The sequence below is a fragment of the Oncorhynchus gorbuscha genome, unplaced genomic scaffold (assembly GCF_021184085.1).
Source record: "Oncorhynchus gorbuscha isolate QuinsamMale2020 ecotype Even-year unplaced genomic scaffold, OgorEven_v1.0 Un_scaffold_1707, whole genome shotgun sequence".
NCBI lineage: Eukaryota > Metazoa > Chordata > Actinopteri > Salmoniformes > Salmonidae > Oncorhynchus > Oncorhynchus gorbuscha.
In genome coordinates this window covers 18,735-33,199 of record NW_025744864.1, presented here as the reverse complement: position 1 = coordinate 33,199, position 14,465 = coordinate 18,735, and the positions used below count along the sequence as shown (strand labels likewise).

Here is a 14,465-nt window from a genome sequence, read left to right as displayed (position 1 = left end):
GGCCAAGTGCATTATTCATCTTTCAAATCTCGGGCATGAGGGGTGGCCATATGTAACAGTATAATTTTAAACCGTCCCCTCGCCCATACCCGGGCGCGAACCAGGGACCCTCTGCACACATCAACAACAGTCACCCTCGAAGCATCGTTACCCATCGCTCCGTGGTCCTTGCAGAGCAAGGGGAACTACTACTTCAAGGTCTCAGAGCAAGTGACGTAACCGATTGAAACGCTATTTAGCGCACACCGCTAACTAAACTAGCCGTTTCACATCCGTTACACTCACCCCCCTTTTGACCTTCCTCCTTTTTCCGCAGCAACCAGTAATCCGGGTCAACAGCATCAATGTAACAGTAAACCGTCCCCTCGCCCATACCCGGGCGCGAACCAGGGACCTTCTGCACACATCAACAACAGTCACCCACGAAGCATCGTTACCCATCGCTCCACAAAAGCCGCGGCCCTTGCAGAGCAAGGGGAAACACTACTTCAAGGTCTCAGAGCAAGTGACGTAACCGATTGAAACGCTATTTAGCGCACACCGCTAACTAAACTAGCCATTTCACATCCGTTACACATACTCGTTAATAATCATTGCCCTTTTCAGATACAATCTCAGAATAAAGACAAAGGGGGGGATTGTGATCATTCAAAGTTTCATTAATACTGAGCCCTTTACCATTGTGGTTGTGTATGGTCCTAACCATGATGATCCTACATTTTACCAAGACATCTTTTTGAAGTTAATGTGCCCATCATCAGAGATAATAATGGCAGGGGATTTTAACTTGGTACTGGACCCTTCCAGTGATAGATCTTCCTCTAATAGTATCAACCTCACACAGGCAGCTAAAAAAAACAGAAACACTTTGAAACACTTTGGACTCGTAGACTTATGGAGATTTCACAACCAAAAGGTTAAAGAATACTCATTTTACTCCCCTGTCCATAACAATTACTCTAGAAGAGACTTATTTCTTATTCCTGCAGCCTGGGGAAGTTTAACTACTGGGTGTAAGTACTTACCAAGATGTATATCAGATCATTCTGCCCTGCTGGCTTCAGTACAAGTTTGTAGAGCACAGCCACCCTCAAGAAGATGGAGGTTTGGTACATATTTACTAAATAGTCCCACATTTGTAACATTTCTGAACACTCATATAGACATTTTTTTAGCACCAATAACAACTCTGCCTCCTCGCTAATTTTATGAGAAGCTCTGTTCAGATGCTTGTCAGATGTATAAAGGCTCAAGTAGATTTGTTGGAGAATGAAATTACAGATCTGGAAAATGAACATAGTGTAACATTTGACGACTCAACTCTACAACAATTAGACTCAAAGCGATTGGAATATAACACCCTGACGACCCATGAAGTAGAAAATGCTCTCAGGAGAACAAAACAAAACCACTACGAACATGGAGATAAAGCAGGAAAGTTGCTTCCTTGGCAGATAAGATGAGAGGATGCTAGTAGAGTTATTAGCTCTATTAAGCTACCCATTTACATTTACATTTACATTTAAGTCATTTAGCAGACGCTCTTATCCAGAGCGACTTACAAATTGGTGCATTCACCTTATGACATCCAGTGGAACAACCACTTTACAATAGTGCATCTAAATATTTTAACTGGGGGGAGGGGGTGAGAAGGATTACTTTATCCTATCCTAGGTATTCCTTAAAGAGGTGGGGTTTCAGGTGTCTCCGGAAGGTGGTGATTGACTCCGCTGTCCTGGCGTCGTGAGGGAGTTTGTTCCACCATTGGGGAGCCAGAGCAGCGAACAGTTTTGACTGAGCTGAGCGGGAACTGTACTTCCTCAGTGGTAGGGAGGCGAGCAGGCCAGAGGTGGATGAACGCAGTGCCCTTATTTGGGTGTAGGGCCTGATCAGAGCCTGGAGGTACTGAGGTGCCGTTCCCCTCACAGCTCCGTAGGCAAGCACCATGGTCTTGTAGCGGATGCGAGCTTCAACTGGAAGCCAGTGGAGAGAGCGGAGGAGCGGGGTGACGTGAGAGAACTTGGGAAGGTTGAACACTAGACGGGCTGCGGCGTTCTGGATGAGTTGTAGGGGTTTAATGGCACAGGCAGGGAGCCCAGCCAACAGCGAGTTGCAGTAATCCAGACGGGAGATGACAAGTGCCTGGATTAGGACCTGCGCCGCTTCCTGTGTGAGGCAGGGTCGTACTCTGCGGATGTTGTAGAGCATGAACCTACAGGAACGGGCCACCGCCTTGATGTTAGTTGAGAACGACAGTTTGTTGTCCAGGATCACGCCAAGGTTCTTAGCGCTCTGGGAGGAGGACACAATGGAGTTGTCAACCGTGATGGCGAGATCATGGAACGGGCAGTCCTTCCCCGGGAGGAAGAGCAGCTCCGTCTTGAAGAACATAAGTTCAGCTTGAGGTGGTGATCCGTCATCCACACTGATATGTCTGCCAGACATGCAGAGATGCGATTCGCCACCTGGTCATCAGAAGGGGGAAAGGAGAAGATTAATTGTGTGTCGTCTGCATAGCAATGATAGGAGAGACCATGTGAGGTTATGACAGAGCCAAGTGACTTGGTGTATAGCGAGAATAGGAGAGGGCCTAGAACAGAGCCCTGGGGGACACCAGTGGTGAGAGCGCGTGGTGAGGAGACAGATTCTCGCCACGCCACCTGGTAGGAGCGACCTGTCAGGTAGGATGCAATCAAGCGTGGGCCGCGCCGGAGATGCCCAACTCGGAGAGGGTGGAGAGGAGGATCTGATGGTTCACAGTATCGAAGGCAGCCGATAGGTCTAGAAGGATGAGAGCAGAGGAGAGAGAGTTAGCTTTAGCGGTGCGGAGCGCCTCCGTGATACAGAGAAGAGCAGTCTCAGTTGAATGACTAGTCTTGAAACCTGACTGATTTGGATCAAGAAGGTCATTCTGAGAGAGATAGCGGGAGAGCTGACCAAGGACGGCACGTTCAAGAGTTTTGGAGAGAAAAGAAAGAAGGGATACTGGTCTGTAGTTGTTGACATCGGAGGGATCGAGTGTAGGTTTTTTCAGAAGGGGTGCAACTCTCGCTCTCTTGAAGACGGAAGGGACGTAGCCAGCGGTCAGGGATAAGTTGATGAGCGAGGTGAGGTAAGGGAGAAGGTCTCCGGAAATGGTCTGGATAAAGAGAGGAGGGGATAGGGTCGAGCGGGCAGGTTGTTGGGCGGCCGGCCGTCACAAGACGCGAGATTTCATCTGGAGAGAGAGGGGAGAAAGAGGTCAGAGCACAGGGTAGGGCAGTGTGAGCAGAACCAGCGGTGTTGTTTGACTTAGCAAACGAGGATCGGATGTCGTCGATCTTCTTTTCAAAATGGTTGACGAAGTCATCTGCAGAGAGGGAGGAGGGGGGGGGAGGGGGAGGAGGATTCAGGAGGGAGGAGAATGTGGCAAAGAGCTTCCTAGGGCTAGAGGCAGATGCTTGGAATTTAGAGTGGTAGAAAGTGGCTTTAGCAGCAGAGACAGAGGAGGAAAATGTAGAGAGGAGGGAGTGAAAGGATGCCAGGTCCGCAGGGAGGCGAGTTTTCCTCCATTTCCGCTCGGCCTTCCGGAGCCCTGTTCTGTGAGCTCGCATTGAGTCGTCAAGCCACGGAGCGGGAGGGAGGACCGAGCCGGCCTGGAAGATAGGGGACATAGAGAGTCAAAGGATGCAGAAAGGGAGGAGAGGAGGGTTGAGGAGGCAGAATCAGGAGATAGGTTGGAGAAGGTTTGAGCAGAGGGAAGAGATGATAGGATGGAAGAGGAGAGAGTAGCGGGGGAGAGAGAGCGAAGGTTGGGACGGCGCGATACCATCCGAGTAGGGGCAGTGTGGGAAGTGTTGGATGAGAGCGAGAGGGAAAAGGATACAAGGTAGTGGTCGGAGACTTGGAGGGGAGTTGCAATGAGGTTAGTGGAAGAACAGCATCTAGTAAAGATGAGGTCGAGCGTATTGCCTGCCTTGTGAGTAGGGGGGGAAGGTGAGAGGGTGAGGTCAAAAGAGGAGAGGAGTGGAAAGAAGGAGGCAGAGAGGAATGAGTCAAAGGTAGACGTGGGGAGGTTAAAGTCACCCAGAACTGTGAGAGGTGAGCCGTCCTCAGGAAAGGAGCTTATCAAGGCATCAAGCTCATTGATGAACTCTCCGAGGGGACCTGGAGGGCGATAAATAAATACCCAGTAACACAGTTGTTCACAGTCCTGAGGAAATTAATCTAGTCTTCAGGGAGTTTTATGAAACATTGTACAAGTCTGAAGGGGATGCCCCTGCCACAATGCATGAGTTTTTGAACAAACCCAATTTACAAACTTTAACTGATGAGGATAGAGAGCACTTGGAGAAAGAGATAACATCAGAGGAAATTAGGGAATCCATTTTCAACACTGCTGGGGGAAAATCACCAGGGTTAGACGGATTCCCTATTGAATTCTATCGATCCTTTTTACCCAAACTAATTGAGCCTTTGCTTTGTGGGTCGTATAGACCCACAAAGTTCTCATTTATTTTCTAGCATGGAATGTGAAGGTCATTCTGTTTCTTTTTTTATTGTTAATCAGTGAAGCTAATATCGGTAGAGGGGAGGGAGGAGTTCCTGTGTTGGGGAGGGAAGGGTTTTGCACAATGTGCTTCCATGTAGCATGGTGTTTTGTTTAGGTGGAAGGAATAACAGGGCATTATCTGTATCATATCATATTCCTGTATCATACGACAGGAAAACACACACAACTGCTACTATTATAGTATAGAAGTCAAAATACCTGTAGCTATGTTCCTACTTGGACATAATCAAAAACATTGACAGCACAGTGATTCTTGTTCTAAGAGGATGCTATAATAAATAGATCATTGCAATTGTCAGATTTATTTCAGTACTGGGAATTTATTGGCAGTATAATAAGTTGAATATGAAACTAAAATCGTGAATGTTTTTCAAAGGTGTCTGTGTGGCTTCAGCTGCGAACGTTCCACACAGATGTTCAATGAGCGATCGAGTTCCACGTAACTCACTAGGTCTACTCTCATTTTAATACATTCAAAACCACTACTGTAATGAAAATAAAAGCCAATAAACTGAACATTTACTGTCAAACGATTATTTTTATTCAATTGTTGAATTAGGCCTATTGTACTTAATTTGACATTTCATGCCTATTCAAGTGGTTTTGACAAAGTTTTACTATGTGGACGGCTACTATGTCATAATGTACATGATGTCATAATGAAGCATTCTTTTGTTAAAATAAGAAATTCCATAGACCAGGTCATTGATGCTCTTCCTGAACTGAGGTAGGACCTAATAATCTCAAATACACTACTTTTATCTTATGAGAACTTTATTTGATCAATAACTGTAAGAAAAACTGTTATGTTTTGTGATTTGTGACAAAAAAAGTATTTCTTTAAAGTAGGTATTGTGGTCTTGTGTTTCTGTTTTCAATAATATTTTGTTGAAACTGTATAGCCAAATCCTACGTGTGCAAATTATCTGGAAGTCCAAATTGAAGGTAGGCCTTAGTCTGTGAATCTTTCATTTATATGAATTTGTGAACATCTGCCTTGCAGGAATTGGAATGTCCTTTGAAAGTGGAGAAACACTAGTTTATAATAACAACTTTGATCAAATTCAATTGTAATATATGTAATTTATTCTATATTCTTATTCTCAAACATGTTGTTTGCTCCTCCACTGTGACTCTCACAGCCATGAAAGACAGAAGGAAGTCAATGACTAGGACACAAGAGACCAGTCAGAACAGTTCGGAGAACAGCTTGACAGACATCCTCAGTGTTCGGTGTGCCAGTGATATTGTCCTACAGCCAATGCCGCCAGGGAGAAAGAATAGCCGATCCCACTTCCACAACATGGATGTGACTAAAGAGAGGGCTGACATGGGAAGGCTTCCATTGGCCACTCCACCCATCAGGCTCCCAATGCTCACTGTGACCTCTCTCAATGCCCAAAGTAACAAAAACACCCTCAAGGTGCCTCGTCTGCAGCTGGAGGGACAGATGGGTAGCAAGCGTCTGGGTCCGGTTAAAACCAAAACCGGAGGGAGCACATTGACCTCCAGCCACAAGGAGCCAGAGGTTAAATCCAGCAGACCACAGACACCAGGAAGCATCCCTAGGTGCCCCAAAATATGCTCCACTGCAGCCAAGGCAGTAGCTTCTTTATCTGGGACTCCATGCAGGCAGTCTGAGATCAGGATCCAGGCCAATCCTCTCCAGAGGTCTAACATCCATGACCAAAGGCCCCGCTCTCCTCCTGCTCAGGCCAGACGGTCTCTGTCCGACGGCAGCCTCTTGCAGCCGCCATGTTCTCCTGTGGATGTCCTCCAGCCGGAGGTCCAGGCCAGCAGAAGCCTGGATCGACCAAAGACCGGGATAGCTAGGATAACAAGACATACTGATGGCAGCACTCCGAGGTTCCCTAATCAGACCTTAGAGCTTATAAACTCTATGGGTAGGAGGGAGAGCACCAATTCTTTCCCTGTGCTGCCAACCATTGCAGTGTCAGCCTCACCTGCCCAGATGGCCATCCCATTGCCTACCCCAATGGTCAGCCATGTGCCTGACCTTCTGGTGCCTATTCCATCTGCTTCTCCGGTTCCTTCCAGCCGAGTGCCTGCCCCACCTGCCACCCCAGTGCCAGCCCGGCCTGCCAATGCCAGAACACGGCGTGTGTCGAAGAGGATCCAGCTCTTACAGATCCAGTCTGCTATGCTGGACCAGCAGCTACCAGAACAACTGGGTGACAAACAAATCGTATTACCCTCTGAGCCCCTGTCCTTTAGTAGCACTGAGAGGTTGTTCCTCTGTGGTCCACCTTTAGTCTGTGGAGATGATGGCTGTCACCCCCTGACCAGACCTACGCCCAGCCACACAGGTCGCACCGACCACTCCCCTTTGCTGACTAGGAGAGCCGTGCAAGCGGGCGAGAAGTGCCCCTTTGATAACCTCTTGACCCCCTTGGTCCCACTGGCAGAACAGCCTCCTATCAAGCGGGGGCACATGCCCGCCTCCCGTGCCAAGGCCGAGCGGGAGAATAACCAACGAGGGCGCAGGAAGAGAGTGAAGCCCATTCACTGGGACGTTAACTTTAAGTCTGGGCCTTTCTTCCCAGTGTGTGTCTCTCCATCACTGCCCTCGATCTTGGAGGTGGATGAAGAGTCTCTTTCTGAAGAGATGGAGCAAAGCCAGTTGTAAGGGGTCGCACACACGCACACCTTCATTTTATTTATTTTTTACCTTTATTTAAATTGTGCAGTAAGTTAAAAACAAATTCTTATTTACCCTGACGACACTGCCCTTTCAACCCCAAACCACAAAGGGCAGGTGACAGAAATGATCCAGCGCCCACCGATCCGGGCTGTTCTGCATGAGCAGCAGCAGCTACTGTCGGAAGTACTGTTGGAACAGACTTTTCCTATGAGACCCAACAGGAGCCACAAGCTGTCAAAGTACTTTCATCCCTGGATGAGCAGCTTCTCGAAGAGTGTTCTCTTCCTGAAGATGGACTGCTTCAATCCCTTAGGAGTATCCAGAGTATCTAGTACGCTGGTGTGATGATAGAACATGTCCCTCAGTATCAACTAGAGATTAATATTAATTCAGTTGTTATTCTAGTTAGGCAAATGTTAATTTATCATCACCATGTTCCAAAGAATTCTGTTTCTATAAAGTTTTATTGCAGTTAAATGATCTGTGGTGTGTGTTGTTGGTTTCTTGTGAGCTATGAAGTATACCCTTTTAGTAGAATGTTTATTTCTTCATTGGATTTGTTGACCAAAGAGAAGAGGTAAGTGATGACCGGACAAATATAAGTGGATTTCCGATTCAAATTTGTATTAATCCGAAGGAGGCACATCTGACTCACACCATAGCGCCAAAATTCCTCACATTTTCAATATATAGCAACACTGACAAATTCTCAGGTGGAACTATTTGTACTACAGCATTGGAAATGAGGATCTATCCAAACACAGTGTTTATGAAATGCGAGAATGCTGAACAACATTTTCTGACCAGTAGGCTTGTTTGTCATAATATTTGGCCAAAGTTCTCTTTGCTTGAGTCAAAAGGGCCTGTCTCAACTTGCACATGTAAGGGAAGCAGACAGCTGCAGATGAAATATAACTGCTGGGTTCTGTGGTAACCAGGTCTCTCTTGCCAAAAGAACCCACTTTTGCAAGAAAGACCTGGATAGTGCCACATAAGACAACGCTTATATAAATTATTATTTTATACGAATAAAAAGCACCCCTTCATCTGGAATAGATGTAGTGTTGCCTTACGTTTGTGAAATATGAATGACTTTTGCTTAGCCTTCAAACTGTGCTTAGTTTAAAATACTGTTGGTTGGACTGCGAGGCAGTGACTGTATCGTTTTTCTTTTGAACTGAAGCCTGACACTGTACGACACGTCGTGTCTCATCCTTCGTATTTTGAATAAAGCTTCCTCGGCATGATTTTATTCTAACATTATCCATGTTTTTTTTTTTCAACCCTCAAAAACAAATGTTGATCCCCATGTAACGACACGTGATATTCCACAGGGGAGCACTAAAGGTCTGTAAGAAAGGAGGTTGAACACTTTGTACCTTGAACACCATCTATAAACTTACACACAGCCTCAACTATTTAAATGGCAGAAATGTAGGGTATGTAAACATTATATAAAGTGGCATTGTTTAAGTGACTAGTGATACATTTATTACATCAAATTATTCATTATTAAAGATTGAGTCTGTATGTTGGCAGCAGCCACTCAATGCATTGCAATGCTTTGCCATCAGCCATCGAGAGAATGCCTCCTATGAAATCTATAAAAGCTATCCAACTGCCTAAGTTTTACCTAATGGAAGCGTAAAATAATTAACCATTTTAAATTCTCGATATTTGACACATTATTTCTATTTTATGACTGAAAATATTAATGTAGAATGCCAGAATGATGCAACACGGAAGGCAACTCAACAGCTGTAGTGCAGTTCTTCATTAAAGTATTTAAACTGGAACAACCAATTTAGTAATGGATTCAATATATCCAAGTAACATATTAATAGTTTAGAATTTTCTTTATTTTTCTGTAACATTCAAAGTCAGCAGGCTTTGTATTCTTGAGACCTTAGTCACTCCAAAAGTGAACCATCCACCTGGAAAAACTTCCCCTGAACAGTGAGAAAGAGGACATTCGTCATCTGCCTATGAGCTTAAGTCAAGTAAGTCCCATTAAATCCTCAGAAGTACACCAAGATAGCCAGAAGCATCTCATACACTTATTTTCTCTCATCTTGTGTACATAGAACTGTACTGCTCTGCAGTCCCTGTTTACTAGCGCTTGGGGAGAAGCAGAAATGCATTTCTCACAGTTTTGTTTTCCAAGTATTTTTCCCCATTCGGATAAAGTTCATCAAGGAATCTTCAACTGCATCCACCTCTATTGTCGACCAATACCTTTTAGTTCCTTTGTCAACTTTCTAAAGAGATGGCATTATGAATGACTACATTGAATAAATGTTGACTACAATACCGTACTTGAACATCTCTCTGTATTAACTCTACAAGGTTATAGCTGTATCTGCAGAGAGTGTGTTGAAATTAAACTAACAATCCCAACTAAATAACTACATAAATAAGGATGTGAGAGGAGAATGTGCAATGCTGACATCAAGGCAGACTCAATCTGTATGGAATCTAAGCCCAACAATCTGTTTGCAATGTAAACCTTCTAATAAAAGCAATACCTATTAAATCAAGTTCCCTCCCTCAAGAAAAACAATGTAAAGCGTGGTAATCCTTCTGTGTTATCATCTATCCTGACACACTAGTTCCAGATCTAACGTCTTGACTTGTGTCCAATCCAAACTGAACCGTTCTGTGCTGGCAGGGTTGGAAATACACTAACTGATAAAGACAGGATTGGACCAGCACAGTACGGCCATAAGTTGACACTACAGAGTGAAAATGCACTGACTGAAGACAGTAGGAAACATGTTTACCGTGTGAACCTCTCTTTTGTCCCAGCTTTCCCTTGGTCATTGGCCCGAATCGCTGACATCTCTCCTGGAAAACATCAGTGGGAATCATGTCAGTTTCACCCAATCCAACCTATGAACCAATCCATAAGCGATAACTGTTGGAGCAACTCAAAATGCAGGTGTATAACAGCTGTGCCATTCAAGCCTATTGAATATGGTATTGAATATGGTATGAGCACAATACCATGTTGGAGGACTCCATCAGGATGGATCCTAAACTTTTTCACACCACTGTACAAGCCAAACTGAACCGTTCCTGGCTACAGCCACCCCGCTGATCCTCAACACTGGGGTCCCCCATTCTCAGCCCTCACCTGTGGTCCCTGTTTACCCATGACTGCGTGGCCATGCACGCCTCCAACTCAATCATTAAGTTTGCAGACGACACTACAGTGGTAGGCTTGATTACCAACAATGACGACACAGCCTATAGGGAGGAGGTGAGGGCTCTCAGAGTGTGGTGTCAGGAAAATAACCTCACACTCAACGTCAACAAAACAAAGAAGATGATGGTGGACTTCAGGAAATAGCAGAGGGAGCACCCCCCTATCCGCTTCGACGGGACAGTAGTGGAGAAGGTGGAAATTTTTAAGTTCCTCGGCGTACACAAACTGAAAATGGTCCACCCACACAGACAGTATGGTGAAGGTGCAACAGCGCCTCTTCAACCTCAGGAGGCTGAAGAAATTTGGCTTGTCACCAAAAACACTCACAAACCTTTACAGATGCACAATCGAGAGCATCCTGTCGGGCCGTATCACCGCCTGGTACGGCAACTGCTCCGCCCACAACCGTAAGGCTCTCCAGAGGGTAGTGAGGTCTGCACAATGCATCACCGGGGGCAAACTACCTGCCCTCCAGGACCATCCGATGTCACAGGAAGGCCCAAAAGATCATCAAGGACAACAACCACCCGAGCCACTGCCTGTTCTCCCAGACTATCATCCAGAAGGTGAGGTCTGTACAAGTGCATCAAAACTGGGACCGAGAGACTGAAAAACCAGCTTCCATCTCAAGGCCATCAGACTGTTAAACAGCCATCACTGACATTGAGTGGCTGCTGCTTACATACTGACTCAAATCTCTAGCCACTTAGTAATAAAACATTGGATGTAATAAATGTATCACTAGTCACTTTTAACAATGCTACTTTCTAAACTGTTTACATACCCTACATTACAGTATATACATATGAGATGAGTACTCTATACCATCTTCCCTATCTCCCTCATCCAATATACGTACATGTTCTTATTCTTATTTTTTTAATTTCACCTTTATATAACCAGGTAGGCTAGCTGAGAACAAGTTCTCAATTACAACTGCGACCTGGCCAAGATAAAGCAAAGCAGTGCAACACAAACAACAACACAGAGTTACACATGGAATAAACAAACATACAGTCAATAATACAATAGAAAACGTCTACAGTGGGGCAAAAAAGTATTTAGTCAGCCACCAATTGTGCAAGTTCTACCACTTGAAAAGATGAGAGGCCTGTAATTTTCATCATAGGTACACTTCAACTATGACAGACAACATGAGAAGGAAAATAAATCCAGAAAATCACATTGTAGGATTTTTAATGAATTGATTTGCAAATTATGCGGGAAATAAGTATTTTCTTCATAGAAACTGCCTTCCTCTGATGATCCTGATGGCCCTGGGACATAACCATCTTCACTATTGTCAATACTAGATATTGAGTCATCAGTCTTGTATCCAAGCATAGCTTTGGTCAACTGTATTGCAGAAAAAAGCATCTTAGATAACTAGAGAGATAACAAAGTATTTGGACTTTTTGATTAGTTATGGCTCTGTGCTCCTCTACTTCACATTTTGTTACAATACAATGAATATGGGATGAAAGTGCAGACTTGCCTGTCTTTGATTTACAAAGCAGATTCACAAGAACGATGTGCTGGTGTTGAATGACACTAACTTACGTAAACACTGTCAGTTCTGACCAACGGTTGTGCATCATCCAACACATGGACAATCGATCCAGAGGTACTGGCAGCCTCTGTGTATGACATCTAAGGATACAATAATATTAAATTAGTCATGTGCCACTTAGGCAATTGAATATGATTACACAATCCCCAGTATCCTCATTCAAAACAACTGACAAACCTGAGCTTCGGGATTTATTATTTCCTTTTCAAATCTGGCCTACACGTTGAATTATGTTTCTTTTAGACTTTCCATATGTCTTCTTAGCCTCTGCAGTGCCTTCGTAAAGAAAGACAAGATTCCTCGGCACACAACAAAGGGGATGGGCTGGGGGACACCAATGACTGTTATCATTGACTGAATGAGGTCCCACAAACATCTATTACAATTTCCTTCTTTAAGACCACTTTCAAGGTAAATAAAAAAAAAGCAAGTATAAGCATAACATAAGCACATTATACAAGTTCCTGGATGCAACTAAAGCACATCTGCTTTTATGGATGGACTAAACGAGAACAGTATGAGTGATATGGCTAAAGGAAGACATGTGAATTGGCAGTCCTACCAAATTTTACACAATCCTTATTCCTGTTGTGGTGATTCACTCTTTTGAGTGCAAAGCCAAACTAACTAGCAACTTGTTTCTCTTTGGGTAAGAAAGGGTGATAAAAAAAACTGCCAAAACGTAAATAAAATAATTAGATTAGGGGATTTATTTAAATATTTCAGCACACATGCATGCTTATGACTTGACAAAACAGATGAAAAGGAACTGGCTTTTCTAGCTTGCTTGTAAACCAATTTAAGTTACACTGGCAATATTATTTTCCAATGCATGTAACATTGGGTTAACCACAAACATGTATTCTGAATCAAAGACATTTTGACCAATTATGCTAAACTAGCACGCTAACCGTTAGCTAGCACGCTAACCGCTAGCTAGCAAGCTATTCATTAGCAAGCAGTAAATAAATATAAGGTAAAAACATGCAAAGTAACAATTGCACGTTAATGAATTGTTTGGATGAGCCTACCAATTTCAATCTCATGATGAAGTATATCTGATACAATGCGGCTTTCGGACATTGTCAATGCATGTTGGATTCCACCGAAAGACATACATGAGCTAACATTAATTACAAATAAAGACAAATGGAACATGCATTGCTTGCCAATACACCACATGCAACCACATACAATTTTAGTTAACATATTGGTTAACAGTTTAGTTAATAGCTTACCTTCTTGCATGAATGCGAACGTCTGCAACCATCCTCCTCTTCCTTTAAAAAACGTGCTGCACAGCTACTTTTGTTGTGATCATGCTCAGGCAGAGACAGGCTTGCCAGGTCAATTTCACATTTCTAGTAAATCCAGTCAAAACTCCCTTCAAAGCCTGAAAACGTTCACAATCTCAGCAGATTACAGGGAAATTAATTGATGTAAAAAAAAGATCATGTTGGTAACGGTGCAATATAGAAGTAGTATAAAAACCTGCAGATTTCTGAATATGTGTGCAATATTATTACTGTCACTGTCAAGTTCAGACCTTAGTTCCTTTAGTATGTCTTTGTGTTAGTTTGGTCAGGGCGTGAGTTGGGGTGGGTAGTCTATGTTCTTTTCTCTATGTTGTATTTCTGTGTTTGGCCTGGTATGGTTCGCAATCAGAGGCAGCTGTCGATCGATAGTTGTCTCTGAGAATCATACTTAGGTAGCCTGTTTTCCCCATTTTGGTTATCGGTGATTGTTTTCTGTGTATGTGTTTTCCACACAGAACTGTTTCGGTTTCAATTTGTGTAGGGTTCAGTTTTGATTAAAAATATGAGAACACTTACCACGCTGCGTATTGGTCCGATCCTTCCTACTCCTCCGAAGAAGAGGACGAAAACCGTGACAGTCACCTACATTTCCTTAGACAATTTGGGTTTGTAGCTTACACAGTCAGTATTAGTGAGGTGTTCAGTGCAGCTACTTGAATGGTCTGTAGACTTGCTGACACAAAAGCAGCTTATGGCAGGTTAAGATTCTTGCTCGCAACCTAACCTCTCAGCAATCAGGTTCACTACCTGCACACAGACCAAACAGCCTAGTGATATTAACAGCCATCTCTTACTATAGGCACTCAGCTACTCTCACCATCTCTCTTTCTCTCTCATAACAGGCCTTTTTTTAAATCCTATTCGCATTTACCCTCCACTAGAACCCTGGTTTCACAAGATGGAATAAAATGTACTGATAATAAGTGATTTCAACTTTGTACTGCTGTGAAGACGTAGGCCGTTACATCAGAATTGATCTCTTTGCAAAAAGCCTCAAGAAAACTTGTAATAAACTTGGATAACTGATGTTCATATCTTAAAGGACAAGTCCCTATAAGCTTTTGTCAGGAATCAGGACTAGGTTAATAAATCCAACGCAACTGCATGTTTTAAAAATGGTAGGCTATCTTATGGTAGGCCTAGTTATAAAATGACATTAT

The 14,465-nt window shown here is 43.8% G+C and overlaps 1 protein-coding gene across 5 annotated transcripts in view; it reads right to left on the bottom strand.

Moving 5' to 3' along the window:
• The window catches only part of LOC124017305, a 26,853-nt gene extending 12,725 nt beyond the window's left edge, over window positions 1-14,128 (bottom strand). For 2 of the 5 annotated variants that reach the window (XM_046332563.1, XM_046332562.1), the window contains exons 1-3: window positions 13,822-14,128; window positions 13,228-13,382; window positions 9,995-10,058 (exon numbers count right to left, since the gene is read on the bottom strand). Coding sequence is in view for 4 of the 5 variants with exons in the window: in XM_046332562.1 (XP_046188518.1) it covers window positions 9,995-10,034 (40 nt within the window). In the remaining variant the exon portion in view is untranslated. Of the gene's footprint in view, window positions 1-9,994; window positions 10,059-11,979; window positions 12,070-12,166; window positions 12,314-13,227; window positions 13,658-13,821 lie in introns of those variants that run through there. The other 3 variants (XM_046332560.1, XM_046332559.1, XM_046332561.1) reach the window with 3 other exon arrangements.
• Between the last annotated feature and the right edge of the window lie 337 nt (window positions 14,129-14,465).